Source organism: Pelophylax lessonae (genome assembly GCF_965119305.1).
Source record: "Pelophylax lessonae genome assembly, chromosome: 7".
Taxonomy (NCBI): domain Eukaryota; kingdom Metazoa; phylum Chordata; class Amphibia; order Anura; family Ranidae; genus Pelophylax; species Pelophylax lessonae.
In genome coordinates, this window is record NC_138774.1 from 148,924,851 (window position 1) to 148,952,630 (window position 27,780).

Consider the following 27,780-nt stretch of genomic DNA (forward strand, 5'->3'; position numbering starts at 1 on the left):
TGGTTTTCTACAGACATAACAAGTCTTATTTTGAATCAGTAAAGTAAAATAAGTAGGAACCATTTATTCAGTTCTTATACACTGTGCTCTGTTGTATAAAGGAACAACCTTAATTTGAACAAGAAACGCAATGTCAATTTTCTGGCATAACAAGCGCATACGATCCAACCTGGCCTTCTTGTTTAAGCTGAAGTATGAGATCTTGTCTGCTTCTTTTTCTACTTACAACCAGAAATCTCTCAGAGCCTTGTCCATGGGACTTACTTTTGAGACCATATTTTTGGGCTATCTGATGAATGAATTTTCGTTCCTCATTGGTAAGCTCCCTGGAGAATGTTAGATCATCCTGATTACAAGAGGCGGCATAATTTCTTATCATCTGTTCAATGTCTCTTTTAGTGATCTTTTGGTTAGTGGTCATTAAGCCAAGCCCCTCCCGACTAAACTGCTCTTTTACAGAAATAGGTTCAGCTATTCCTTCTCCTCCCTTTCCCAAACCTCCACCAGTCCATCCCATCTTTCGCAGGAGCTGGTTTCCAATATTGTCCTCTTTGATTTGCTGTTTGTATGCGTCCTCATTTGACAACCCTCGGATCTGATTTCGAGAAATGGCATCTTCAGCCGGACCCCTTTTCAGATTGTTAACCACCACAGGCTGGGTCCTCTTTAAAGCATCCACAGCTGCCTGTGCAGCATCATGCTTTACAGTTTTCTTAATACCAACAGCTTCTGCTACAAACTGTTGTCCTATGAAAACCTTACACTTCCAATCCATACCTGATGTCCTCTCAAAGACATATTCTATGGCGACCTTATTAAACTGAGCAGTGTCATTTAATGTACATACAGGATTTGCGGCATTTTCATAAACCACAATATCTTTCAGCTCTTTTGATAGACCATTGCCTGTGCTTTCTGCATTATTGGCCCTTTGCATGTTAGGTTGCATCGATTTAAGCATTTTTACTGCGGACTCAGCTGCAGAATGCTTGCTGCTCTTTTTATTACCAAATCCTTCAGCTATAAAATGATCTTGAACATGCACACAGCAACGCCACATATTGTTGGAGATCATGTCATACTTGTAATCAACTGTCATTTTGTTGAAAGTAGCTGAATTGTTCAGAATACCAATTGCATCACAAGCATTTTCAATAAGGATGAACTCCGACCATGGTCTGGATGAAGTACCTTTAGTTGCCTCAGAAAACTGTTGGCTTGACTGACCACTGTCATTTAAGAAAGCATCCTCTTGCTTTAGTGCTGGGGGGAAGTCATTCATACGAGAGTCAGTTGAGCAAGCCACCGTATCATCGCGATAACCACGCCCACACTTTCGTTGAACAGTGGCAACATCCACTACAGGCTTCTGTAGAAGCTGTATGGCCAACTCAGCAGCTCGATCTCTGGCCCCAATTTTGCTCCAGGAATATCCAGTAGCTAAATACACATCTTGGTACCTGACCTCACAAGCATAGCCATCAGGTGGGACTCGCTTATGTTTTGGGACGCTGCCAGGAGGAAGGTCTTTAATTGGAGCATAAATATATTCTGGATTAGTTTTACATGCCTGAATGCTCTGCGTTAATACGTGGGTGAAGTTAATGTGTCTGCTATCTGAAGTCATTTTGGGATTTACTAAATTCTGTTTCACAATTGCAGAAAGTTGCTTAATAATGCCCGGTTTATCTACTGAATTTACTGCACGAGCCATGGAATTGTTTACACCACTTTGCTTTTCGATTCCAGTCCTGCCTGTCTTTTTCGGTGGCTTTACAAAGCCAATTCCTTTTCTCCCTTGCTGGCTTACACCCTTCCAACTATCAAGAACATTAGACCGAAAATCTTTGCCCAAAGATGAATAGTGAGATTCAAATTTTGCAGAGTAGTCTTGTTCCATTTTAGTCATAAAATTGACAGAGTCGTTTCTATTCTGATCATCTGTATCATTTGGGTCATATATATAGGGACGACAACTCAACTCCATTTCAGTGTCCTCTTCTGCATCTGAATGGTCACTGACCGTGGTATACACAGTGGAGGCTTGGGACTTAACATTTGATTGATGAATGATGTCCCACTCTGTCTTTATGTCCAGGTTTGTATTGGTTTCCCGTGTTTTTTGGAAAATTTTGTCTTCCTCCATTGTGCTGACTACAAAATGCACAGGTTCAAAACGTGGCCGTGGTCCAAACTTTTTCTTTGAAGGTTGTCCATCTGAAAGCAAGTTAAAAAAAGTATTTAAATATGTTAAAGCGAATAATTTATGTAAAAGTAACACTGAACATTCTAACAAGTCTAACAGAAAAATTACAACTTGCAATACAACTATGAAGTAGACATATGCCGGTTTTCGGTAATTCGATATATCGCGGTATTGCATACCCACGGTATTGTTATTGTGGCATTTTTAAAATACCGAGTTTCTCTGTCAAGTCTGCCTGACTTGTGAATTGATACATTTCAGTGAGCTGGATGACTCATTCACTCACACAGCTAATGCCTATCAGCATTAAGTCTCCTAACTATAAACAAAAATGATTACATTTGTATCTTTTCCTTCCCTCTGCCAGGGAGAAAGGAAGTTTAACCTCTTAAAGACTGGATCTTTTTCTGACACTTGTTGTTTGCAAGTTAAAATCATTTTTTTTTGCTAGAAAAGTACTTAGAACCCCCAAACATTTTATATATTTTTTTAGCAGAGACCCTACAGAATAAAATGGCAATTGTTGTAATATTTTATGTCACACTGTATTTGCGCAGCAGTCTTTCAAACGCAATGATTAGACTTTAATGAATAATAAAAAAAAAAAAACGTAACAGTAAAGTTATCCCAATTTTTTTTTTTTTGTTACACAGAGAATCGTGAGAGAATCGTGATCTTTATTCCAAGCTAAAAAATCGTGATTCTCATTTTGGCCAGAATCGTGCAGCTCTAATAAATATATATATATATACACACACACACGCATAGCAGCCCACATTACATTATTATATAGCCATCAAGCAGTGTCTACAAAAAATGCAGAAAGCTTGCCAGAGCAGGAACTGCAGGTTAGTCGCATGGTGCAAAAGCAGGATGGATTTCAAGGCCACTGAATTTTAAAAAAATGCTGCATGCACCTTTTTTCTGCGGAAAATGAGGGCATAGCAGCCCGTTCAAATCAACGGGCTGCTATGCCTGTGCAAATGTGGGCCGCCAACCCGCATACATGTGAACCACCAACCCGCATACATGTGAACCAGGCCTAAAGCAATAGTAAAGTCATTTATAAACAACACCTCCTTCAGGTTTAACCACTTCTTGACCACAAGGATTTTCCCTCTTAATGACCAGGCCATCGGATCGGAGCCGAGCGCCAGGACCAGTTATCACCAGTTAGGCCAGACACTGCTTGATGACCTATTTTAGGCCTGGTTCACAGAGTCTGTACTGACTGACTATATAATAATGTGCATAAGTGAACCAAAGCCCCTAAATTCAGCAATGAAATTGAAGTGAGGTGGAAATTTAATAATTTAAATTTAATAATAGAATACCGTGATAATACCGTATACCGTGGCAAAACCTTAATCAATTAATCGCAGCATGAAAATCTGATACCGTCACAAGCCTACTATGAAGCATTTAAAATGGTTTCCTATATACTAGAGCTGCACGATTCTGGCATAAATGACAATCACAATTTTTTTTGCTTAGAATGAAGATCACGATTCTCTTACATTTCGCGAAATCTTTTTTATTTTAAAGATTATATATATATATATATATATATATATATATATATATATATATATATATATATATATATATATATATATATATATATATATATATATATATATATATATACATACATATATACACACATATACATATACACACACACACACACACACACACACACATACACACACAGTAAGGTCCATAAATATTGGGACATTGACACAATTCTAATCTTTTTGGCTCTATACACCATAATGGTTTTGAAATGAAAAAAAGATGTGCTTTAACTGCAGACTTTCAGCTTTAATTTGAGGGTATTTACATCCAAAATCAGGTGAAAGGTGTAGGAATTACAACAGTTTGTATATGTGCCTCCCACTTTTTAAGGGACCAAAAGTAATGGGACAATTGCTGCTCAGCTTTTCCATGGCCAGGTGTGTGTTATTTCCTCATTATCCTATTTACAAGGAGCAGATAAAAGGTCCAGAGTTCATTTCACGTGTGCCATTTGCATTTGGGATCTGTTGCTATCAACTCTCAATATGAGATGCAAAGAGCTGTTACTATCAGTGAAGCAAGCCATCATTAGGCTGAAAAAACAAAGCAAACCCATCAGAGAGATAGCAAAAACATTAGGTGTGGCCAAATCAACTGTTTGGAACATCCTTAAAAAGAAAGAATGCACTGGTGAGCTCAGCAACACCAAAAGACCCGGAAGACCACGGAAAACAACTGTTGTGGATGACCGAAGAATCCTTTCCCTGGTGAAGAAAACACCCTTCACAACAGTTGGCCAGATCAAGAACACTCTCCAGGAGGTAGGTGCATGTGTGTCAAAGTCAATAATCAAGAGAAGACTTCACCAGAGTGAATACAAAGAGTTCACCCCAAGATGTAAACCATTGGTGAGCCTCAAAACAGGAAGGCCAGATTAGAGTTTGCCAAACAACATCTAAAAAAGCCTTCACAGTTTTGAAACAACATCCTATGCACAGATGAGACCAAGATCAACTTGTACCAGAGTGATGGGAAGAGTATGGAGAAAGAAAGGAACTGCTCATCATCCAATGCATACCACCTCATCAGTGAAGCATGGTGGTTGTAGTGTCATGGCGTGGGCATGTATGGCTGCCAATGGAACTTGTTCTCTTGTATTTATTGATAATTTGACTGCTGACAAAAGCAGCAGGATGAATTCTGAATTGTTTCGGGCAATATTATCTGTGCATATTCAGCCAAATGCTTCAGAACTCATTGGACGGCTCTTCACAGTGCAGATGGACAATGACCCGACGCATACTGCAAAAGCAACCAAAGAGTTTTTTAGGGGAAAGAAGTGGAATGTTATGCAATGGCCAAGTCAATCTCCTGACCTGAATCCGATTGAGCATGCATTTCACTTGTTGAAGACAAAACTGAAGGGAAAATGCCCCAAGAACAAGCAGGAACTGAACACAGTTGCAGTAGAGGCCTGGCAGAGCATCACCAGGGATGAAACCCAGCGCCTGGTGATGTCAATGCGTTCCAGACTTCAGGCTGTAATTGACTGCAAAGGATTTACAACCAAGTATTAAAAAGTGAAAGTTTGATTCATGATTGTTAATCTGTCCCATTACTTTTGGTCCCTTAAAAAGTGGGAGGCACATATACAAACTGTTGTAATTCCTACACCGTTCACCTGATTTGGATGTAAATACCCTCAAATTAAAAATGAAAGTCTGCAGTTAAAGCACATCTTGTTTGTTTCATTTCAAATTTATTGTGGTGGTGTATAGAGCCAAAAAGATTAGAATTGTATCAATGTCCTAATATTTATGGACCTGACATTATATATACATATATATATATATATATATATATATATATATATATATATATATATATATATACATACATACATACATACATATACACAGTACAGACCAAAAGTTTGGACACACCTTCTCATTCAAAGAGTTTTCTTTATTTTCATGACTATGAAAATTGTAGAGTCACACTTCAAGAGGTAGTCACCTGAAATGGTTTTCACTTCACAGGTTTGCCCTGTCAGGTTTAATAAGTGTGATTTCTTGCCTTATAAATGGGGTTGGGACCATCAGTTATGTTGTGCAGAAGTCAGGTGGATACACAGCTGATAGTCATACTGAATAGACTGTTAGAATTTGTATTATGGCAAGAAAAAAGCAGCTAAGTACAGGAAAACAAGTGGCCATCATTACTTTAAGGATTGAAGGTCAGTCAGTGTGAAAAATTGGGAAAACTTTGAAAAGTGTCCCCAAGTGCAGTCACAAAAACCATCAAGCGCTACAAAGAAACTGGCTCACATGCGGACCACCCCAGGAAAGGAAGACCAAGAGTCACCTCTGCTGCGGATGATAAGTTCATGTGAGTCACCAGCCTCGGAAATCGCAGGTTAACAGCAGCTCAGATAAGAGACCAGGTCAAATGGCACACGGAGTTCTAGCAGCAGACACATCTCTAGAACAACTGTTAAGAGGAGACTGTGTGAATCAGGCCTTCATGGTAGAATATCTGCTAGGAAACCACTGCTAAAGAAAGGCAACAAGCAGAAGAGACTTGTTTGGGCTAAAGAACACAAGGAATGGACATTAGACCAGTGGAAATCTGTGCTAAGGGTCTGACGAGTCCAAATTTGAGATCTTTGGTTCCAACCACCGTGTCTTTGTGCGACGCAGAAAAGGTGAACGGATGGACTCTACATGCCTGGTTCCCAATGTGAAGCATGGAGGAGGAGGTGTGATGGTGTGGGGGTGCTTTGCTGGTGACACTGTTGGGGATTTATTCAAAATTGAAGGCATACTGAACCAGCATTCCTAACACAGCATCCTGCAGCGGCATGCTATTCCATCCGGTTTGCGTTTAGTTGGACCATCATTTATTTTTCAACAGGACAATGACCCCAAACACACCTCCAGGCTCTGTAAGGGCTATTTGACCAAGGAGAATGATGGGGTGCTGCGCCAGATGACCTGGCCTCCACAGTCACCGGACCTGAACCCGATCGAGATGGTTTGGGGTGAGCTGGACCGCAGAGTGAAGGCAAAAGGGCCAACAAGTGCTAAGCATCTCTGGGAACTCCAAGACTGTTGGAAGACCATTTCAGGTGACTACCACTTGAAGTGTGACTCTACAATTTTCATAGTCATGAAAATAAAGAAAACTCTTTGAGTGAGAAGGTGTGTCCAAACTTCTGGTCTGTACTGTATATATATATATATATATATATATATATATATATACATATACATATACATACACACCATTTGAAATAAAGCTGTGACTAGGATTACCCCCCCCCCCTTCTCTGTCATGACAATAATGGGTTAAATAAAGACGGCTCACAATTGAAAAAGCATGGCATGAATGTACACTTCACGGAGAGGAATGAAGGGTGCAGTGTACCCGGGGCAAATAGAAGGAATGAGGGCTGAAGGAGGAATGGGGTACTGCCTATCCACCGCATCACGTTGTCTCTCAGCTGACGTCAGTTCCTGTATCGGCGCCATTCACGTTCCATGCTGGCTCTGCTGCAGCCGACGGCTTCCCCTCTGCTCCCGGCTACCTTAGCAATCCCGCCACAATACCGATGACAGCATCCCGGGGACACTCTTGATCCCAGCATCTACACAAATGTGAGCTGAAAATTTTTAATATACAGACATCCCAACCTGCAAAAACTAATTTCAGGGGATGTGGCACTCTGCGCCCCCACCCCCCACCAATTTAACACAACTGGAGGATGATCATATTAAATGCAAACAGTATACAGAGGGTTACTTCTTCTGAGAGATATTAAAGGAACACTCTAACCACCATGACCACTTCAGTGATTTGAAGTGGTCATGGTGGTAGGAGTCAGAAATGCACATGCTGGGATACTTACATTGCACCCCTAGCGCATGCGACTTACTGCTGGTGAGTACTGCTGGCTGGTGGGTACTGCTGGTGGGAAATGCTGACGAAGAGTGTAAGGAGCGCTGCAGAGCTGATGCTTCCTGTAGCTCTCCTCGGTCTCCTCTCACAGGCAGAGTGCATTTGATATCACTCCGCCTGTGACAGAAAGGAGCCAGAACTACACAGGAAGCATGGGCTCCGTGCTGACAGCTGAGCTCTGACACAGACAGCCAGGATATCGCCTGGGTGTCAGGCAGTCGCAGCCCGCATGCCAAAGACTTGTCTTGCTATGTGTCATCAACCCATTATGACTGCACTGAAAATCAGGGCTTGACATCGCAGGGAGGGGGGTGAATGGAGATTGCGATTTTCATACGATTAATCATGCAGCTCTTCTATCTACAGACGTTGGTGATTTGTTTCTGTCAAATCATGCTTTCAATGTATATCATGTAACTTTTAAAAGAATATCCCCTATCAATTACAAAACCTCACACTACTTCAAAAAAGGCACTGCACAGAGCTAAAAACTTGGTACCTTATATTTTAGTTGTGTAGGCTTGTAGTAAAAGGATTTAGCATTTCTAAACTGCGAGCAGGCAGATTTTTTTTTTTTTTCTTTAGGAGACTTGATATGTCTCCTTTGCAATAACTTGCATGTATACTCACAGTCTTCAATTGAATGCACACTGGCCTGTGCATAAGCAGCTCACCTTACATTCTTGGCACACTTAGGCTATGCCAAAATGATGAACTCCTGTGAGCATGTCTGGGATGACATCAATCCTAGACTACTCAAGAGGCCAAAAACTTAGCACTAAGAAGTAGCTGGGGAAAAGACCAGAGCCAGTGAGGGATAAACCGCCGCATCACTGGAATGAGGAAGTGATTATTTCTGTTCAGTTCTTTAAAGCGGAGTTCCACCCAAAAGTGGAACTTCCGCGTTAGGGAGTCCTGACCCCCTGACATGCCACATTTGGCATGTCATTTTTTTGGGGGGGGGGGGGGGGGGCGGGTACCTAGTTTTGACAGGTACCCGCTCCCACTTCCGCTCGGAGCGCCGCGGCGCCCTGAACGGAAGTTCTCCTCTCCCCCTCCCTCCCTGCAATCTTCTGGGACACGTCAGAGGTCCCAGAAGATTGCCGGCCAATCACGGCGCGCAGCGCGACTCGCGCAGTGGGTACCCGGCTGTGAAGCCGCAAACTGTCACAGCCGGGTGCCCACAGCAGTGATGTCGGCGCCGAGGGAGAGGATCGAGGCTTCGGGCGGCCGCATCGCTGGACCGGTGAGTGAATGGCTGGAACTCCGCTTTAACCACTTACGGACCGCCCATCGTGTATTTACGTCGGTCCTTTGACATTAAATACCGGGGGGCTATGGCAGCAGATAGCTGACATAACCCCGGTATTTTTTTTTAAACAGCAGGCAGTCTGCTTTAACAAAGGTGGTCCCAGCGGCGGATTCGCCGCAGCATCACCTTGATGGGCGGAGGAAGAGATGCACTCCACCACTTTCAGCTCGTTTTCCCCGCTTTTAGAGCCATCAGTAGTAGGGAAAACAAACCGGTCCGCTCTCCTCTGAGGCAGGAAGTCAAGTGAGGTCAAGATGGCCCCCACTTTACTATGGCCTTGGAGGACCAGAGCGACGTCATATGTCGTTTCTTCCCAATGGTCTTAACCACTTGCCGACTGCCTAACGCAGATCTACGTCGGCAGTCAGCCCCTCACAGGCAAAGCGACGTAGGTCTACGTCGCTAGCTTGTGAGGGTCTAGGGAGCGAGCGCCGCCGGAGGCGCGCTCCCGCGCGTGTGACCGGCGGACCCGATGTCCGCCGGTCACTCTGCGATCGTCGGGGGAGAGGGAGAAAGTCAGGCGGCTTGTGTAAACAAGCTGCCTGTCATTCTCCCCTGTGTATGAAGGATGATCATACGGTTCTACTATGTAGAACCGTTGATCACTGTTCATACATCTGAAGCCACAGCCAATCACAGTAGAAAGCACGCCCCTAGGGACACACATAGCCCCTCCCTTTCAAAAAAAGTTAACCCCTTCACTGCCAGTGTATTTTTACAGTAACAGTGCATATGTTAAACTGCAGGAAAGGGCACTGGGGGGCAATGTAATGTGAATTTTTTTTATTTTGAATGGTATCAGTGTGTTTGGTGTGTTTTTACATTTGAATTTCCCGCCGGTTCCACCCCCCTGCGAACGTCACGTCGCTGGAGACGGAAGCCGGGGCTCGCAGACGATCGGGAGGAAGCTCCACCGCCGCATACTTCGCTGGATCCTGGAGAAAAGGTAAGTAAAACCTCTACCAGGATCCAGCGATCTTCCTAGCGCTACCCAGAGTGTGACTCGGGGTTACCGCTTTTGGCTCTAAAATCGAACCCCGAGTCACGCTCGGGAATACCGCTAGGAAGGTTAATGACCAAACCATTTTTTGCAATACGGCACTTTACCCGACAATTGCGCGGTTATGCGATGCTGTACCCAAAAAAAAATTGGTATCTTTTTTTCACACAAAAAGGGATTTCTTTTGGTGGTATTTGATCATCTCTGCGTTTTTTATTTTTTGTGCTATAAACAAAATAAGAGTGACAGGTTTGAAAAATATTTTTTACTTTCTACTATAAAACATCCAATAAAAAAAAAAAAATTAAAACTCAAATTTCTTCATTAAATGTAGGCCAATATGTATTCTGCTACAGGTTTTTGGTAAAAAAAAAATCCCAATAAGCGTATATTGATTGGTTTGTGCAAAAGTTATCGTGTCTACAAACTATTTGTATGCCAATTTTATTTATTTATTTTACTAGTAATAGCGATGATCAACGATTCTTGGTGGGACTGCAACATTGCAGCGGACAAATTTGACACCTGACACTTTTTTGGGGGACTAGTGACATTATTACAGTGATCAGTGCTAAAAATATGCACTGTTACCGTACTGACACTGGTAGGGCAGAGGTTAGTTAACATCAGGGGTGATCAAAAGGGTTAAAGGAGTCCCTAGGGGGTGCTTGCTCTGACTGGGGGAAGACAGAGATCCATGTTCATGCTTAGCAGGAACACAAGATCTCCAATCTTCTCCTCTGTCAGAACGGCGATTTGCCTTGTTTATATAGGCAGACCACCGGTCTGCCTCTCTCGGGAACGATCGCAGGTGGTTCCCCTTCTATCCAATCAGTGTGACAGCGCCTGCGGCAGTGCACCAGCACCACTTAGTGTCTATTGCACAAAATTAAGTACAGGTAGGTGATCACGCACAACAGAGCTACTTTGCCGTAGTAAATGTTGAGTCGGTAAGCCCCATTTCCCCATCGGAGGTATTGTGAGGTATGGCTTTTTGGCCGCAATTCTTCTATGAACACCACTTCTGGCCAGACTTCTCTGGACAATAGATGGATGTACCTGGGTATCACTGGTTTCTGCCAGTTCTGTGCTGATGACACTGCTGGACATCTTCCAATGTCAAAGGAAAGTAAGCATGATGTATCTTATCTGCTGCATTAAGTTTCTTTGACTGACCACTGCGTCTGCGGTCCTCAACGTTGCCCATTTTTTGCGCTTCAAAAGGGCTTGAACAGCACATTTAGAAACCCCAGTCTGCTTAGAAATATTAGCCTGGGAGAGACCTTGCGGATGCAGTAGAACTACCTTCTATCTTGTTGCTGTGCTCAGTTTTGCCATGGTGTATGACCTGTGACATGAAACGGTTTTCAACAATCTCACCTTAGTAGCAGACTTTGGCCATTCCTCACCCAGTGTTAAGCCTCCTACACAGCTTTTTCTGTTTCAATTGATGGTATAACAGTGTAAATCTGCAGTCCCCTCAAAATAACTCAACACACAGCCTTTAATGTCTAAACCTCTGGAAACAAAAGTGAGTACACCCCTAAGTGAAAATGTCCAAATTGGGCCCAATTAGCCATTTTCCCTCCCCGGTGTCACGTGACTCAGTGTTACAAGGTCTCAGGTGTGAATGGGGAGCAGGTGTGTTAAATTTGGTGTTATCGCTCTCTCATACTGGTGACTGGAAGTTCAACATGGCACCTCATGGCAGAGGATCTGAAAAAAAGAATTGTTGCTATACATAAAGATGGCCTAGGCTAAAGAGGATTGCCAAGACCCTGAAACTGAGCTGCAGCATGGTGACGAAGACCATACAGCGGTTTAACCACTTGCCGATCAGGCTATTGTCGAATGATGGCTACAGCGCGGTTGGCTTATTCTAGGAGGGCCTACTATGACGTCCTCCCAGAATCGCGCTCACAGAAGAATCCGTCCTCCGGACTCGGCGCATCACGGATCGTGGTAAAGGGTCAATGACAGCTGCCCTTTACCACGTGATTGCTCCATCCAATGACGGAGCGATCACTTGTCAACAAACCGGTGCAGGTCCTGTTCATTTCTCTCCTCTCCTTGCACACTGTAAACAACGATTGGTACAGTGTCCGAGGAGAGGAAAGAAACTGCAGCTGCACCCATCCTCTGCCTCCTCCATAGCTCAAATATGCCCATCTGTGCACATCCGTGCCCACCCTTGCCATCTCAGTGCTCATCCGTCGCTCATCCATGCCATTCTAGTGCTCATCCGTCGCTCATCCATGCCACATCCGTGCTCATCCGTCGCTCATCCATGCCACGTCAGTGCTCATCCGTGCCACATCCATGCCACGTCAGTGCTCATCCGTGCCACATCCATGCCACGTCAGTGCTCATCCGTGCCACATCCATGCCACGTCAGTGCTCATCCGTGCCACATCCATGCCACGTCAGTGCTCATCCGTGCCACATCCATGCTACGTCAGTGCTCATCCGTGCCACATCCATGCCACGTCAGTGCTCATCCGTGCCACATCCATGGCACATCATTGACACTACAGTGCCTCACAAAATTGTAATGGGAAGTCAGGAAATGACAGTGCTCCCTGCATGTCGGGCCTCTGTATGTGGCCAGGCTGTGTAAAAGTGTCACGCATGTGGTATCGCCATACACAGGAGTAGCAGAATGTATTTTGGGGTGTCATTTTTGATATGTACATGCTAGGAGTTAGAAATATCTTATAAATTTCTTTCAAATGGGGTCATTTTGCAGGCGTTTCCATTGTCCTGGTGCTCCGGGGCCTGAAAAGTGGGAAATTGTGTGTGTAATTTTTGCTCCTAGAAAACCTGGAGGTGCTACTTTGATGTTGGACCTCTGTATGTGGTCAGGCTGTGAAAAGGTCCCACACATGTGGTATCCCCATACTCCGGAGTAGCAGAATGTATTTTGGGGCGTAGTTGCAAGTATGCCATAAAGTGTGTGAGAAATAACTTTGTAATATGACCATTTTGTGAAAAAAATAAAACTTCATTTTGCAAAGAATTGTGTAAAAAAATTACAACTTCAAAAACTCACCATGCCTCTTACTAAATACCTTAGAATGTCTGCTTTCCAAAAATGGGTAATTTGGGGGGTATTTGTACTTTACTGGCTTGTTAGAGTCTCAAGAAATGAGATAGGCAGTCAGTACATCAGGTGGGATCAATTTTCAGTGATTGGCACCATAGCTTGTCGACTCTATAACCTTCACAAAGACCAAAAAATGTATACTTATTTAGGTTATTTTTACTAAAGATATGTAGCAATATAAATTTTGGCCAAAATTTTGGAAGAAAAATTACTAAAATTTGCAAAATTTTAAAACCGAAACGAAAAACAAATGCATTTTTTTTTTAACAAAATTTCCGGTCTTTTTTCATTTATAGCGCAAAAAATAAAAAACCCAATGATAATTAAATACAACCAAAAGAAAGCTCTGTTTGTGTGAAAAAAAGGACGAAAATTTCATATGTGTACAGTGTTGCATGAGTAATTGTCATTCAAAATGTGAAAGCACTGAAAGCTGAAAATTGGTCTGGTTAGGAAGGGGGTTTAAGTAAGTGTTTAACAGGACAGGTTCCACTCAGAACAGGCCTCACCATGGACGACCAAAGAAGTTGAGTGCACGTGCTCAGCGTCTTATCCAGAGGTTGTCTTTGGGAAATAGACCTATTGCTGCAGAGGTTGAAGGGGTGGGGTCAGCCTGTCAGTGCTCAGAACATATGCCGCACACTGCATTAAAATTGGTCTGCATGGCTGTCGTCCCAGAAGGAAGCCTCTTCTAAAGATGATGCACAAGAAAGATGATGCACAAGAATGCCCACAAACAGTTTGCTGAAGGCAAGCCGACTAAGGACATTGATTACTGGAACCATGTCCTGTGGTCTGATGAGACCAAGATAAACTTATTTGGATCAGATGGTGTCAAGCGTGTGTGTCAGGAACCAGGTAAGGAGTACAAAGACAAGTGTTTCTTGCCTACAGTAAAGCATGGTGGTGTAAGTGTCATAGTCTGGGCCTGCATGAGTGCTGCTGGCACTGGGGAGCTACAGTTCATTGAGGGAACCATGAATGCCAACATGTACTGCGACATACTGAAGCAGAGCATGATGCCCTCCCTTCAGAGACTGGGCCACAGGGCAGTATTCCAACATGATAACGATCCCAAACGCACCTCCAAGATGACCACTGCCTTGCAAAGAAGCTGAGGGTAAAGGTGATGGACTGACCAAGCATGTCTCCAGACCTAAACCCTATTGAGCATCTTTGGGGCATCTTCAAACAGAAGGTGGAGGAGCTCAAGGTCTCTAACATTTACCAGCTCCGAGATGTCCTTATGCAGGAGTGGAAGAGGGCTCCAGTGGCAACCTGTGAAGCTCTGGTGAACTCAATGCCCAAGAGGGTTAAGGCAGTGCTTGAAAATAAAAAGGTGGCCACGCAAAATATTGACACTTTGAGCCCAATTTGGACATTTTAACTTAGGGTTGTAGTCACTTTTGTTGCCAGTGGTTTAGACATTAATGGCTGTGTGTCGAGTTATTTTGAGGGGAAAAAAGAGCAAATTTATACTGTTATACAAAGCTGTACACTCAGTATTTTGCATTTTAACAAAGTGTAATTTCTTCAGTGTTGTCACATAAAAAGATATAAAATATTTACACAAATGTGAGGGGTGTTACTCACTTGTGAGATACTGGACACACACACAAACACACATTATATTATAATATATATATATATATATATATATATATATATATATATATATATACACACACACACACACACACATACATATACATACATACATATACATACACACACACACACACAGTGCCTTGCAAAAGTATTCACCCCCTTGACTTTTTACCTATTTTGTTACATTACAGCCTTAAGTTCAATGTTTTGTTAATCTGAATTTATTGTGATGGATCGATCAGAATACAACAGTTTAAGTTAGTGAAGTGAAATGAGAAAAATATATAAAAAAAAAAATTTTTTTTTTTAAACTGAAAACAGAAAATTGGCTTCACCCCCTTCATTATGAAGCCCATAAAAAGCTCTGGTGCAACCAACTACCGTCAGAAGCCACATAGTGAAATGATGTCCACATGTGTACAATCTAAGTGTCACATGATCTGTCATTACATATACACACCTTTTTTTTTTTTTTTGAAAGGCCCCAGAGGCTGCAACACCTAAGCAAGAGGCACAACTAACCAAACACTGCCACGAAGACCAAGGAACTCTCCAAACAAGTAAGGGACAATGTTGTTGAGAAGTACAAGTCAGGGTTAGGTTATAAAAAAAATCCAAATCTTTGATGATCCCCAGGAGCACCATCATATCTATCATAACCAAATGGAAAGAACATGGCACAACAGCAATCCTGCCAAGAGACGGCCGCCAACCAAAGCTCACGGACCGGGCAAGGATGGCATTAATCAGAGAGGCAGCACAGAGACCTAAGGTAACCCTGGAGGAGCTGCAGAGTTCCACAGCAGAGACTGGAGTATCTGTACATAGGACAACAATAAGCCGTACACTCCATAGAGTTGGGCTTTATGGCAGAGTTGTTCATGGTGTTCAGTCGCGTTGGGATCCCTAAGGATGTCCTTACGGACCAGGGCACCCCATTTATGTCACGAATAACTAGAGAGTTGTGCAAGTTATTTAAGGTGACCCAGTTGCGACTCCGTATACCACCCTCAAACTGATGGCTTGGTAGAACGCTTAAATAAAACATTTATAGAGTAAGTTAAAAAAGGTTGTGGACAAGGATGGAAAAAACTGGGACTTCTTGATTCCGTACTTGATGTTCGCCATCAGGGAAGTACAGGATACTCTCAGTTTGCATTGCTTTATGGGAGACACCCTCAGGGACTCTTAGACACAGCCAAGGAAACCTGGGAGGGGGAGCAGACACCCCACAAAAGGGTCATTGAGCACATCGCTCAAATGCAGGACAGGATTGCAGCGATCATGCCTATGGTAAAGGAACACTTACTGCAGGCCCAGGCAGCCCAACAGAGAATATACCACAGGGGAGCCCGACTCCGTATCTTCTCACCTGGTAACAGGGTCCTGATGTTCGTTCCCACTGTTGAGAGCAAGTTCCTGGCTAGGTGGCAGGGTCCCTTCGAAGTATTGGAAAGAGTTGGGAAGGTCAATTATAAAGTGCATCAACCAGGAAAAAGGAAGCCAGAGCAGATTTACCATATAAATCTGTTAAAGCCCTGGAAGGATAGGCTGGCCTTTACTGCGAGGTTCATCCCTGTAACAACTTGGGGTACTTAGTCCCCTCTGGTCCCTGAGGTCAGGATTCCAGACACCCTGTCTTTGTTCCCAAAAACAAGAAGCTAGAGAATTCCTGATAAAGAATAGAGAGAATTTTCAGAGTTACCTGGTACGACTTCAGCAGCTCAGCATGATAGTGTTACTGAACCTGGGGTCCGTGTCAAGCTCAAACCGTACCGAATTCCCGAAGCTGTGAGAAAGGACAATAGTGACAAAGTAAAAAGGATGCTGGAGCTAGATGTCATTGAGGAATCCACTAGGGACTGGTCTATCCCCATCGTTTTAGTCCCAAAACCAGATGGTACTTGGAGGTTTTGTAACGACTTCAGAAAACTTAATGCAGTGACAAAGTTTGACACATACCCAAAGCCCAGGGTGGACGAACTTATAGACAGACTTGGCAAAGCCCGCTAACTGACTACTTTGGACTTGACCAAAGGATATTGGAAAACACCCGACTGGTAGCGCCAAAGAAAAGACTGCGTTTGTGACCCCAGAGGGTTAGTTTCGGTACAAAAAAATGCCTTTTGGGTTGCAAAATGCCACTGGAACATTTCAGAGGGCCATGGACAGGACCCTAAGACCTCACCGACAGTATGCCGCAGCCAACCTGGACGATATAGTGGTACATAGCATTGACTGGGAGTCTCACTTGTCCCGTGTACAGGCTGTTCTGGATTCCTTCTTCAAGGAAGGTTTTACAGCGAACCCAAAAAAATGTGCCATTGGTTTAGAGGAAGCCAGGTATTTGGGCTACACTATTGGTCGTGGAGTCATTAAACCTCAGTTAAACAAAGTAGAAGCCATCCAAGAATGGCCACATTCTGCAAGTCAGAGCCTTTTGTGGGATTGCAGGGTACTATAGGAGGTTTATCCCAAATTTTGCAACTCTAGCTGCCCCACTGACTGACCTTACGAAAGGGAAAGAATCAGTAATGGTGAAATGGTCCCCAATAGCAGAGGAGTCTTTCCAAGTTTTAAAGAAGGCTCTTTGTGCACAGTCAGTGTTGTACTCCCCTGATTTCTCAAAGTATTTATTGGTTCAGACGGATGCATCTGATGTAGGTATTGGGGCAGTATTTATACAAAATGTTTCTGTATAGATCACGGAAAAAAGGGAGGTTAATTAGTCAGCAGTAACGTAGCAGGCTTTTAATATGGTGAACATAGACATTTATTGAAAAAAATCTTGGGTATAATAACAACCGTGCAAGGTAAAAAGTTGGTAGATACAATCAGTGCATTTACAAGAAACAAGACATTACATAAACATATAGTGACAAGGAACCGGCCGGCATTAATTAAATTACTTCAATAATATTCAATCGAATGCTATTGCAGCGTAAATGTTCTTGAAGGGACTCCCTTATGGGCAATCGGTCGCCAATTTGATTGGTAACTGTGTATGGGCCATTAGTATTATCTGGTTTCCCCCAGAAAGACCACTTAAAGTGGTGTAGTTGATATATTCATAGTGGAGGGAGGGATGGGGAGTATTCCGTCCAAAGTGCTGTTAGGCGAGACAGAAAGGTTGTTTATAATGTTGCCATGTGGTAATGTAACATTCATAGGATAGTATGGCTTAGCGGGGACTTATGCAGTGATCATATAACAGTGCCTTGATCGCTGACGGTGTATTACCGTTATTTTCGCCCCTAGGTGGTCGGATGTTGCTTTACAGATATGTATTGAATGTCATTGAAGTATGGGGGTACAAGCACCTGCTACCTTATTCATCGGTGGAGCAAAAATTCACCTACCTATCCGGGGACTATGCAATGATTTGACAGCATTGTCTTAACTCACTGACGGCGTGATGCCATTTCTTCACCCCTATTTGGTAAGATGTTGCTCAAGATAGTGCGTGGTGTGGGAGATACAAGGTAGTGCTGGGGACTTGTGCAGAGCTGTCTGTGTGTTTCCCGCTGACCGCGCTTGTGGTATGTCGGTTCAGTACGGTTAGCTGGAAAGTGTTCGCTCTGACGGCTTGAAGCCGTTTCTTCACCCCTGTCAGGCAAGTGCTCGTTTACCTTCTCGATCTGTAGAGCAGTGCATCCGCCTCCTCTGCCGTCTGTCTCGCGCCGCCTTCGGTCTCCGCTTTCCCTGGCAGTTCCGGACGTCCGATGCTTGATTAGAGTGGTGGAGGAATGTGCCACCGGGCTATGACTTTGACGCGTTTCGCTTCTCTTGCGTAGCTTCGTCTGGACGTCAGTGTTGTACTCCCCTCAAAGTATTTATTGGTTCAGACGGATGCATCTGATGTAGGTATTGGGGCAGTATTGTCACAGGTATACAATGGGGAAGAACACCCTGTGGCGTACCTGAGCAGAAAGCTTAATGAACACGAGAGAAAAGTATGCAGTCATTGAAAAGGAATGTTTATCCATAAAGTGGGCCTTGGACACGCTAAGGTACTGTTAGGGCGCCAGTTTGAGTTGATAACTGATCATGCTCCTCTGAAATGGATGGCCCAAAAAAAGGAGACTAATGTATGCGGCCAGGCTGTGCAAAAGTCTCACACGTGGTATTGCCATACTCAGGAGTAGCAGAATATATTTTGGGGTGTGATTGAAAGTTTATCTATGCCATGTGTAAGAAATAACTTGTTAAATGTGACAACGTGGAAAAAAAAAAAAAAAAAAAAAAAAATAAATCTTTATTACCCAAACTATCGTGGGCAAAAAATTGCAACTTCAAAAAACTCATTATGCCTCTCACTAAATACCTTGGACTGTCCTCTTTACAAAAAGGGGTCAGTTAGGGGGTATTATTTGTACTGTCCTGACATTTTAGGACTTCAAAAAAAGAGATAGGTAGTCGGTACATGAGAATTGATCAATTTTCAATGATACGTAGCCTAGGTTGTAGACTCTACTTTCACACAAACCTATTATACACTTATCAGGAGTTTTTTTTCCCCAAAGACATGTAGCAGAATACATTCTGGCCTAAATTTATGACTAAATTTGATTTTATTGGATTTATTTTGAAACAAAGTAGAAAATATAGTTTTTCCAAAATTTTCGCTCTTTTTTTTCGCTTATATCGCAAAGACTAAAAACCCAGTGGTGAATACCTTCAAAAGAAAGCTCTATTTGTGTGAACAAAATGATAAAAATTTAAATTTGGGTACAGCGTAGCATGACTAATTGGCATTCAAAATGCGAGAGCACTGAAAACTGGTCTGGGAAGGAAGGGGGTGAAAGTGTCCAGCATTGAGGTGGTTAAGGAACCCCTGCGATTCCTTGGCAACCATTTTGTTGATGCAATTTTTGGCATATTTGGTTTTTCCCACTTCGTAGGAAACCTGTGACCGCAAAAGGGACATGCATTGCTGCAGGTCTTAGCCCTTTTCGCTCCTGGGGTCTTTGCCTACAAATAAGCACAAACGACCCTTTGAGACAGACGGTTGCCATACACAAACAAAATTGACCGTTTGTGGTGAGGTAAAGACAGAGGAGACTAAGAGTGCTCTGGCTTACCTTGGAGCCATCCTGACAGGCAGAATCTGCAGGGCAGGGTGGGAGGGAAGTATCCGACATGGTCAGCCACAGAAAAAAGAACCTCTGCATAGGGGCCTTTTAACAGGTTCCTGCACAGCTCCAGTTCCGCCCCCAGCTGACCCCATGCAGGTTGGTGACGTACCTGCACTCTCCTGGTATCCCTGTGGTTTGCTATATCCTTGCAGAAACAAAGTGCTCTTTCCTCTTCGTTTCCTTTTATTTCTTTTTCTCTCCTTTTTTTTTTAAATGTGCGCTGCCGCCCGGAAGTGACGTTTGTGGATGTTGCTCGCACTATCATCCACTTCCGCCTTCCCCAAGAGGGCTGCGGACTGGAAGTGCGTCACCGAAAGCACCACCCCTGGAAACGATACGACCTCCGCCATCTTGCTCATTCAGCAGTGTGGGCTCTAGCCATCGGAGATATGGCCCCTGGACAGCCGCCGTGGAGCCAGGAGAATGCGGGGACCAGAAGCTTGCTTGAAGCGGTCGGGGGAAGAGTGGTTGAGACTGAGGCTGCGGGGAAGCCGCCTGCCCAAACCAGGTCAGAATTTTGGGGGGAGATGCCGCTGGCTTCATATTCAGCTAGGGGGGATGGTTGCATACCCCTCGGTAGGGATGAAACCTCAGGCGAGGGTCCACTTTCCCCAATATGCTGCCCCTGATCTGCACTTCCCAAAGCCCAGTGGGCTGGATGGGGGGGGGGCTAGGTCAGGGAGTCCCCTGCTGTCACGTACCTGATAGGAGACTGAATTGACGAGGTCGGCCTCTCATATCTCCCGCCCTTGCCCAACTGAGGATGAGAGAGGGTGCCGAGGGGCAGGAGGGACACGAGTGCTTATGGGTGTTGATTGCAGAACCCGCAGCGGGGTATTCGACTGCAAGGAGACCGTGGAACCGGAGAAGCAAGAACAGTAGTTATGTTCGGAAGACTGGTCCGCGTTAAAAAGGAACTCCGCTTATGCTGATAGTTCTGGATAGGCAGTTCTGGATAGGCAGTTTGTCAGGATTCTAGAGGCTGGAACATACAGCGGTATACAGAACTGGTGCAGCAGACGGCCAGGCAAGCACTCGAGTAGAACCGAGGGGCCAGGATAAGAGGCAGGAACGGAGTCTCAGGAATAGCCAGGGTGGTCAACAGGCAGGCAGCGAGGTACCAAGTCATGTGCAGAGCCAAAGTCAGGAAGGGAGCCAGGTCGAAGGTAAACAGCAAGGCAGAAGCGAAATCCAAAGTCAGGTCAAGAACACGCCAGGTCAGCAACAGGAAAACATGCAGGAGCAACCAGGAAACAGGGCACAGATGAAGATCAGTCAGCAAAGGAAATGGGATCCCTTTAAATAGCCCGTTTGGCACCAAGAGTAATTGTGCGTGTCGCGTATTCTCGTGCGCCTGTTAGCCATTCCTCGGGAAGTACCCTGTGCATATCTATGCACCAGGCACCTTGCAGGGATTCCATGACAACTGCAGATAGCACAGAGACTGAGAAAATAATAAACAGCTGTAGCTTCTGTGGATCCGGAGGAAACACAATCAGACTGAGGCTGAAGTTATGTCTGACGTTTTTATAATGGTGGACTATTGTGTTTCCCGTTTCAGGAGGGAGGAGCCTATCTCAGATGCTTCCCTGGAAGACAACTGGAGCAAATCACCAACCTACAGAGGGCTGAATTCAAAAACACCCCAAAAAGTGAAAAAATTATGCAGCAGGCTGGTCCATTTTGCTAAACGTTCATTGCAGCAACTCAAAATGGTACTCCATTTGTATGGCCCTCACGTGCTTGTATGCATGCCTGACAACTTTGGGGCATGCTCTAATGAGACGATGGATGGTGTCCTGGGGTATTTCCTCCCGGATCTGGACCAGAGCACCACTGAGCTCCTGAACAGACGGAGGTGCAACCTGGTGGCATTGGATGGACCGAAATAATGTTCCAGAGGTGTTCCACTGGATTTAGGTCAGGCGAGTGTGGGGGCCATTCAATGGTATGAATTCCTTCATCCTCCAGGAACTGGCTGCATACTCTCGCCACATGAGGCCCAGCATTGTCGTGCACCAGGAGGAACCCAGGACCCATATCATCCCGATACCACATGGTAGTCAGGGAGCCATTGTCGAGCCTGTAAAGGTCCGTGCATCCCTCCATGGATAAGCCTCCTCAGACCATCACTGACCCACCACCAAACCGTTCATGCTGAACAATGTTACAGGCAGCATAATGTTCTCCATGGCTTCTCCAGACCCTTTCATGTCAGTCACATGTGCTCAGGGTGAACCTGCTCTCATTTGTGAAAAAGACAGGGTGCCAGTGGCGGACTTACCGATTCTGGTGTTCAATGGCAAATGCCTATCGAGCGCCACGGTGCAAGGCAGTGAGCACAGAGCCCACTAGGACGTCGGGCCCTCAGGCCACCCTCAAAGTCTGTTTCTGAATATATGGTCAGAGACATTCACACCAGTGGCCTGCTGGAAGTCATTTTTAGGGCTCTGGCAGTGCTCATCCTGTTCCTCCTTGCACAAAGGAGCAGATACTGATCCTGCTGAGGGGTTACGGTCCTTCTACAGCCCTAACTCTCCTAGAGTAACTGCCTGTCTCCTGGAATCTCCTCCATGCTCTTGAGACTGTGCTGGGAGATACAGCAAACCTTCTGCAATTGCACGTATTTATGTGCAATCCTGTATGAGTAAGGCTGGCCATACACTATACAATTTTCTTATTCCATTTCCTTTAGATTTACCGTAAACTATGTAGTGCAAGGGCCTGCCTGACTGCATACAAATTGAAAGTGTTTAGGTTTGACCCTATATTACATGGTTTTGGTAAATCTAAAGGAAAGTTGAACAAGAAAATTGTATAGTGTATGGCCAGCCTTAGACTCCTGGAGTTGCAGCCTCTATAGGGTCCCAGATATCACCTCATGCCCACTAAAGGATGTCGAGCTCTCAGGCCACCCTCATGAAGTCTGCTTTTGATTGTTCAGAGACATTCACACCAATGGCCTGCTGATGGTCAATTTGTGGGGCTCTGGCAGTGCTCATCCTGTTCCTCCTTGCACAAAGGATCAGATGCTGGTCTTATTGATGGGTTAAGGACCTTCTACAGCCCTGTCCAGCTCACTTAGAGTAACTGCCCATCTCCTGGAATCTCCTCCATGCTCTTGAGACTGCGCTGAGAGACACAGCAAACCTTCTGGCAATGGCACATATTGATGTACCATCCTGGAGGAGTTGGATTGCCTGTGCAAACTCTATAGGGTCCAGGTATTGCTTCATGCTACCAGTAGTGACACTGACCCTAGCCAAATGCAAAACTAGTGAAAAACAGTCAGAAAAGCTGAGTAGGAAAAAAATGTCAGTGGCCTCCACCTGTAAAACCATTCCTGTTTTGGAGGTCGTCTCATTGTTGCTCATCTAGTGCACCTGTTAATTTCATTAACACCAAAGCAGCTGATTAACAACTCCCTCGGTTACTTAACTGACCAGTTTAATATCCCAGGAGTTGAATTGACTTGATGCTATAATCTGATTAAAAAGTGTTCCTTTTTTGAGCAGTGTATATGTACACGCACACACTTGGACAGCTGGCAAGTGTCTGTTAAAATGGGGGGATGTTAGAAATATTGCTTCTGTAACTATGATGTGATCTGTGAATTGAGCTTTGGACCAGTTCTGGAGATCCTTGGTGTGCTGGTGACATACTTTCCCTGTGGAACCTTAGGGTTCCTCCAAAAGTTGCTAGGGGTTCCTTGTGCATTCAAGTGTTTAATTCCCAGTAACCATTGCCCCGTCATATCAGCTAGATCATAAAAAGATGAGTCTGTGGAATCCCGAGCATCATTTAAAGCAGTGGTGGATCAAGGCAACCTACCTGCATCTGATGAACTGGGTCTTTTTGCAGCTTTGGCACCAGGAACAAGCTCAAAGGAGGGCATCTCTCCAATGTCGATTCCCTCAGCCATCTGGTGAACTTTGTTTGTTAGCTGCTCTCCATAACTAAAAAATAAATCATTTGTGAGGATTATACACAGCTATGTTTGTTATACACAGTTTAGGTAGGTCTGTGTTCCTTTCATATCTTTCTACTTTTTTTTTTAACTCCTAATCTGTGGTGACATTTCTGTTCTGATACCCCCTAGTTTTGTCAGTACAATGCTTTCTAACCTGCACATTCATTTGTGCTGAGGAATGTATTGTGGAAGACATGACACAGGCACTGCTCCCGAGGGGTGGGGAGAACAACCTGTGACATGGACATAACCACCACATGGGGGTGAGGAGTGTACATGTGGAACAGCAGCATCATGGGATAAGAAAACATCCCACGAGGGGAATACATGAGATGCAGGGACAGTCACCTTGGGGGAAGGGAGGATGTGTAACGCAAAACACAGTTGTCAAAGCAGGGGGTGCAATATATGTGACGCGGGCACCATCATAGCGTTACACGTACCCTTCCCCCGCGACGGTCGTCGTGGGGGAAGGGTATGTGTAACACGATAACAAGCATCGTGTGGTGGTGGTGGAACATGTGCACCTCATAAAGGGGTAGGATGGGGTATGTGTGACGGGGGCACAGTTGCCATGGAGGGAGGGGGGTTCATGTGATGTGGGCACAGTTGTTATGGGGGGTACATGTCTCGGGAACACAGTAATCACGGGGGGAGGGTACGTGTAATTGGGACACAGTTGCCTTGGGGGAAAGGGGGGGGTACAAGTGATGTGAATTGGACACAGTCGTCATTCGGGGGGGTTCATGTGACGTGGGCACAGTTATTATGGGGGGATAAACGTGGCGTGGGCACAGTCATGATTGAGGAGGTACATATGCCAGAACAGTCACCGTGGGGGGAGGGTGCGTGTGAAACGGGCACAGTCGCCGTGGGGGGAGGGTACGTGTGACGCGAGCACAGTCGCCGTGGGGGGGAGGGTACATGTGAAACGGGCACAGTGGCCGTGGGGGGGAGGGTACGTGTGAGGCGAGCACAGTCGCCGTGGGGGGGGGGAGGGTACGTGTGACGCGGGCACAGTCGCCGTGGGGGGGAGGGGACGTGTGACGCGGGCACAGTCGCCGTGGGAGGGGACGTGTGACGCAGGCACAGCCGCCGTGGGAGGGGACATGTGACGCGGGCACAGCCGCCGCGGGGGGGATGGTACGTATGACGCGGGCACAGTTGCCGTGGGGGGGGGGGAGGGTACGTGTGACGCGGGCACAGTTGCCGTGGGGGGGAAGGGTACGTGTGATGTGGAGGGTATGTGTGTCGTGGGGGGGATGGTATGTATGACGCGGGCACAGGCACTATGGGGTGAAATATATATGATGTGGATACAGTTGTCACTGATTGGGGAGGTGTGGCCCTTTGCTCTCACCGGTTTCCTATAAAGACGATGTTGCTCCATACCACAGACAGGGCAATGAGTTGGTCCACCTTCCTCCCGGGGTATTGGTGGATGTGTCTAGCCAGGAACTCCCGGCGGACCCCCCACTGTTTGTCATTCTCATGGTACTGACGGAACTCCTCCAGACACACCGGCCTTTCCCACCCGGGGCCGTGCTCGCTCCGTCCGGCCATCTTCCTCACAGGTGACCGGCCCACCACACGACAGGAGCCCCGACACTCTCCAGCTAGACGCGCACCACTCTCCACACAACAGGCCGGGGTCCTTTCCCTCTATGGGAAATACCGGCGCACAATTACCGGACGTCTTAAGCGGCGCTACAGTTGGACCATAAAGGAGAGGAGGTGAAAGGACCACAAGAACGGAACCATAGAGTTTTACCGCCTGTACGTGGAAAGCCAAACAGCGCCCCCTGGTGGGGAGTCGAGTAGGCGGGCGGAATGTCTCAGCTGACAGGTCAGCATAGTGAAGAAGTATTGGAGAAATGCCTTACAATCAGATTTGTTTAATTCCCCTCTTCAATAAAAGATCAACTCCCTGGCTGCTGCATAATCGTCTCCTGAGTGTTCTTCCTTCCATCTTAGACCCCACACACCTAGGACAAGTTCAATATCCAGGCATCTCAAGACACCATCCACATCTGTTCCTATGTACACCCCACCATCTCTTACCTCTAGTATAAGGACACCACTATGGTTATCACCTCATCTGAAGGTCTCCATTCCTCCAGAAAGACATTAGAACAGAGGCGGCAGAGAGCTCAATCTTTCTGGTCCCAAAAAAGTTTTTATTCTGATAAAATGCATATTATAACCTGCATAGGCAGGTCACTGTATACAGCAAAGAACACCATGGAGGCTATATACACATAGATAAACAAAGCTTCTGACAAACTCAATAGGTCATTTGGGAGATGTAATTACATAGTGTGCATATAAAGAGTTAATCAAAGAGCAAAGGCATGCACATGTTTGAAAGATAGCTTTCAATATGCCTATTGCATGTTCCATAGTGCATCCAATGAACCCAGAGAAGGCAATAAATATAATGGGAAGTTGGGGAGAGGGGAACCACGGAGGCCACCTACAGAAATCCGTAAGGGAATGCTAGTGCAGAGAGACCATCTCTGAACGGCAGAAGTTGTGTGGTATGATGAGAAAGAGGGGAGTAATCAAGCAATGGTTACCAAATTTAAATTCATTTGCTATGGGTATCCCCCAGAATGGCAGTCAGTTTTTCATTGATAAATGTCCCATGAATCTTTGATTTAACCTCTTCAAAATTAAGAGTTGGAGACTTCCACACGAGTGATCATTTCTTCAGTAGCTACAAAGATACACTATATTACCAAAAGTATTGGTACGCCTGCCTTTACACTCACATGAACTTTAATGGCAGTCTGATGCCCCGTACACACATACCGATTGTCGGCCGTAAATATTCGGCCGACGACCGATCGGCCGATTGTAGGCTTGTTAGTATGATGCTTCCGACAGTCGACAGCGCACTTTCGGCCGAAAAGAATCTGTCATGCAGGCATTAAAATTTTTGTTGGCCAACACCAGAACGGCCGATTGTTCGCCAGTCAGTACAGAATTCGGCCGACAATCAGCAGATTTGCAAGACTGGGCATGCTCAGAAAAGAAAAAACACAGGGAAAGTTAACCATCACATGACATCACTTCTGCAGTCGGCTGTTGTTGGCCGACAAAATTCGTGTGCAGTCTTTTGCAGTTTTCAACAGACACGACAGCCCTGGACAAAAGACAGCCGATCGTCCGGCCGACAATCGGTACGTGTGTACGGGGCTTTAGTCTGTAGGGTTCAATATTTAGTTGGCCCACCCTTTGCAGCTATAACAGATTTCAACTCTTCTGGGAAGGCTGTCCACAAGGTTTAGGAATGTGTCTATGGGAATGTTTGACCAATCTTCCAAAAGCGCATTTGTGAGGTCAGGCACTGATGTGGACGCAAAAGGCCTGGCTCGCAGTCTCTGCTTTAATTCATCACAAAAGAGTTCTATTGGGTTAATGTCAGAACTCTGTGCAGGCCAGTCAAGTTCCTCCACCCCCAAACCCACTCATACATGTATTTTTGGACCTTGCGCTTTGCACTGGTGTGCAGTCATGTTGGAACAGGAAGACCCCATCCCCAAACTGTTCCTACAAAGTTGGGAGCATGAAATTGTCCAAAATGTCTTGGTATGCTGACGCCATAAGAGTTCCCTTCTCTGAAACTTTGGGGCCAAGCCCAACCCCTGAAAAACAACTCGCATAATCCTCCCTCCACCAAATGGTTTGGACCAGTGCACAAAGTAAGGTCTATAAAGACATGGATGAGTGAGTTTGGGGTGGTGGAACTTAACTGGCTTGCACAGAGAGAGTACTGAACTCAACCTAATAGAACACCTTTGGGTTGAATTAAAGTGGAGACCGTGAGCCAGGGCTTTTCATCCACATCAGTGCCTGTCCTCACACATGTGCTTCTGCCATCTAAAAATTAGAGTATTGTCCATTCTAGGAGGGAACAAAGGGCAAAATTAAATAAGTAGTAAAAGAAGGCAAGGGGATATTAATTTGGC

General features: G+C 45.2%; 1 protein-coding gene across 1 annotated transcript; it reads right to left on the bottom strand.

Moving 5' to 3' along the window:
- NKRF (NFKB repressing factor) lies at positions 1 to 25,554 on the bottom strand. The gene is made up of 3 exons (XM_082263503.1): positions 25,170 to 25,554; positions 23,671 to 23,795; positions 1 to 2,217 (listed from the first exon to the last, which is right to left on the bottom strand). Exons 1-3 carry the CDS (start codon positions 25,370 to 25,372, stop codon positions 134 to 136), a joined length of 2,412 nt encoding a protein of 803 aa, XP_082119629.1. The 5' UTR covers positions 25,373 to 25,554; the 3' UTR covers positions 1 to 133.
- Between the last annotated feature and the right edge of the window lie 2,226 nt (positions 25,555 to 27,780).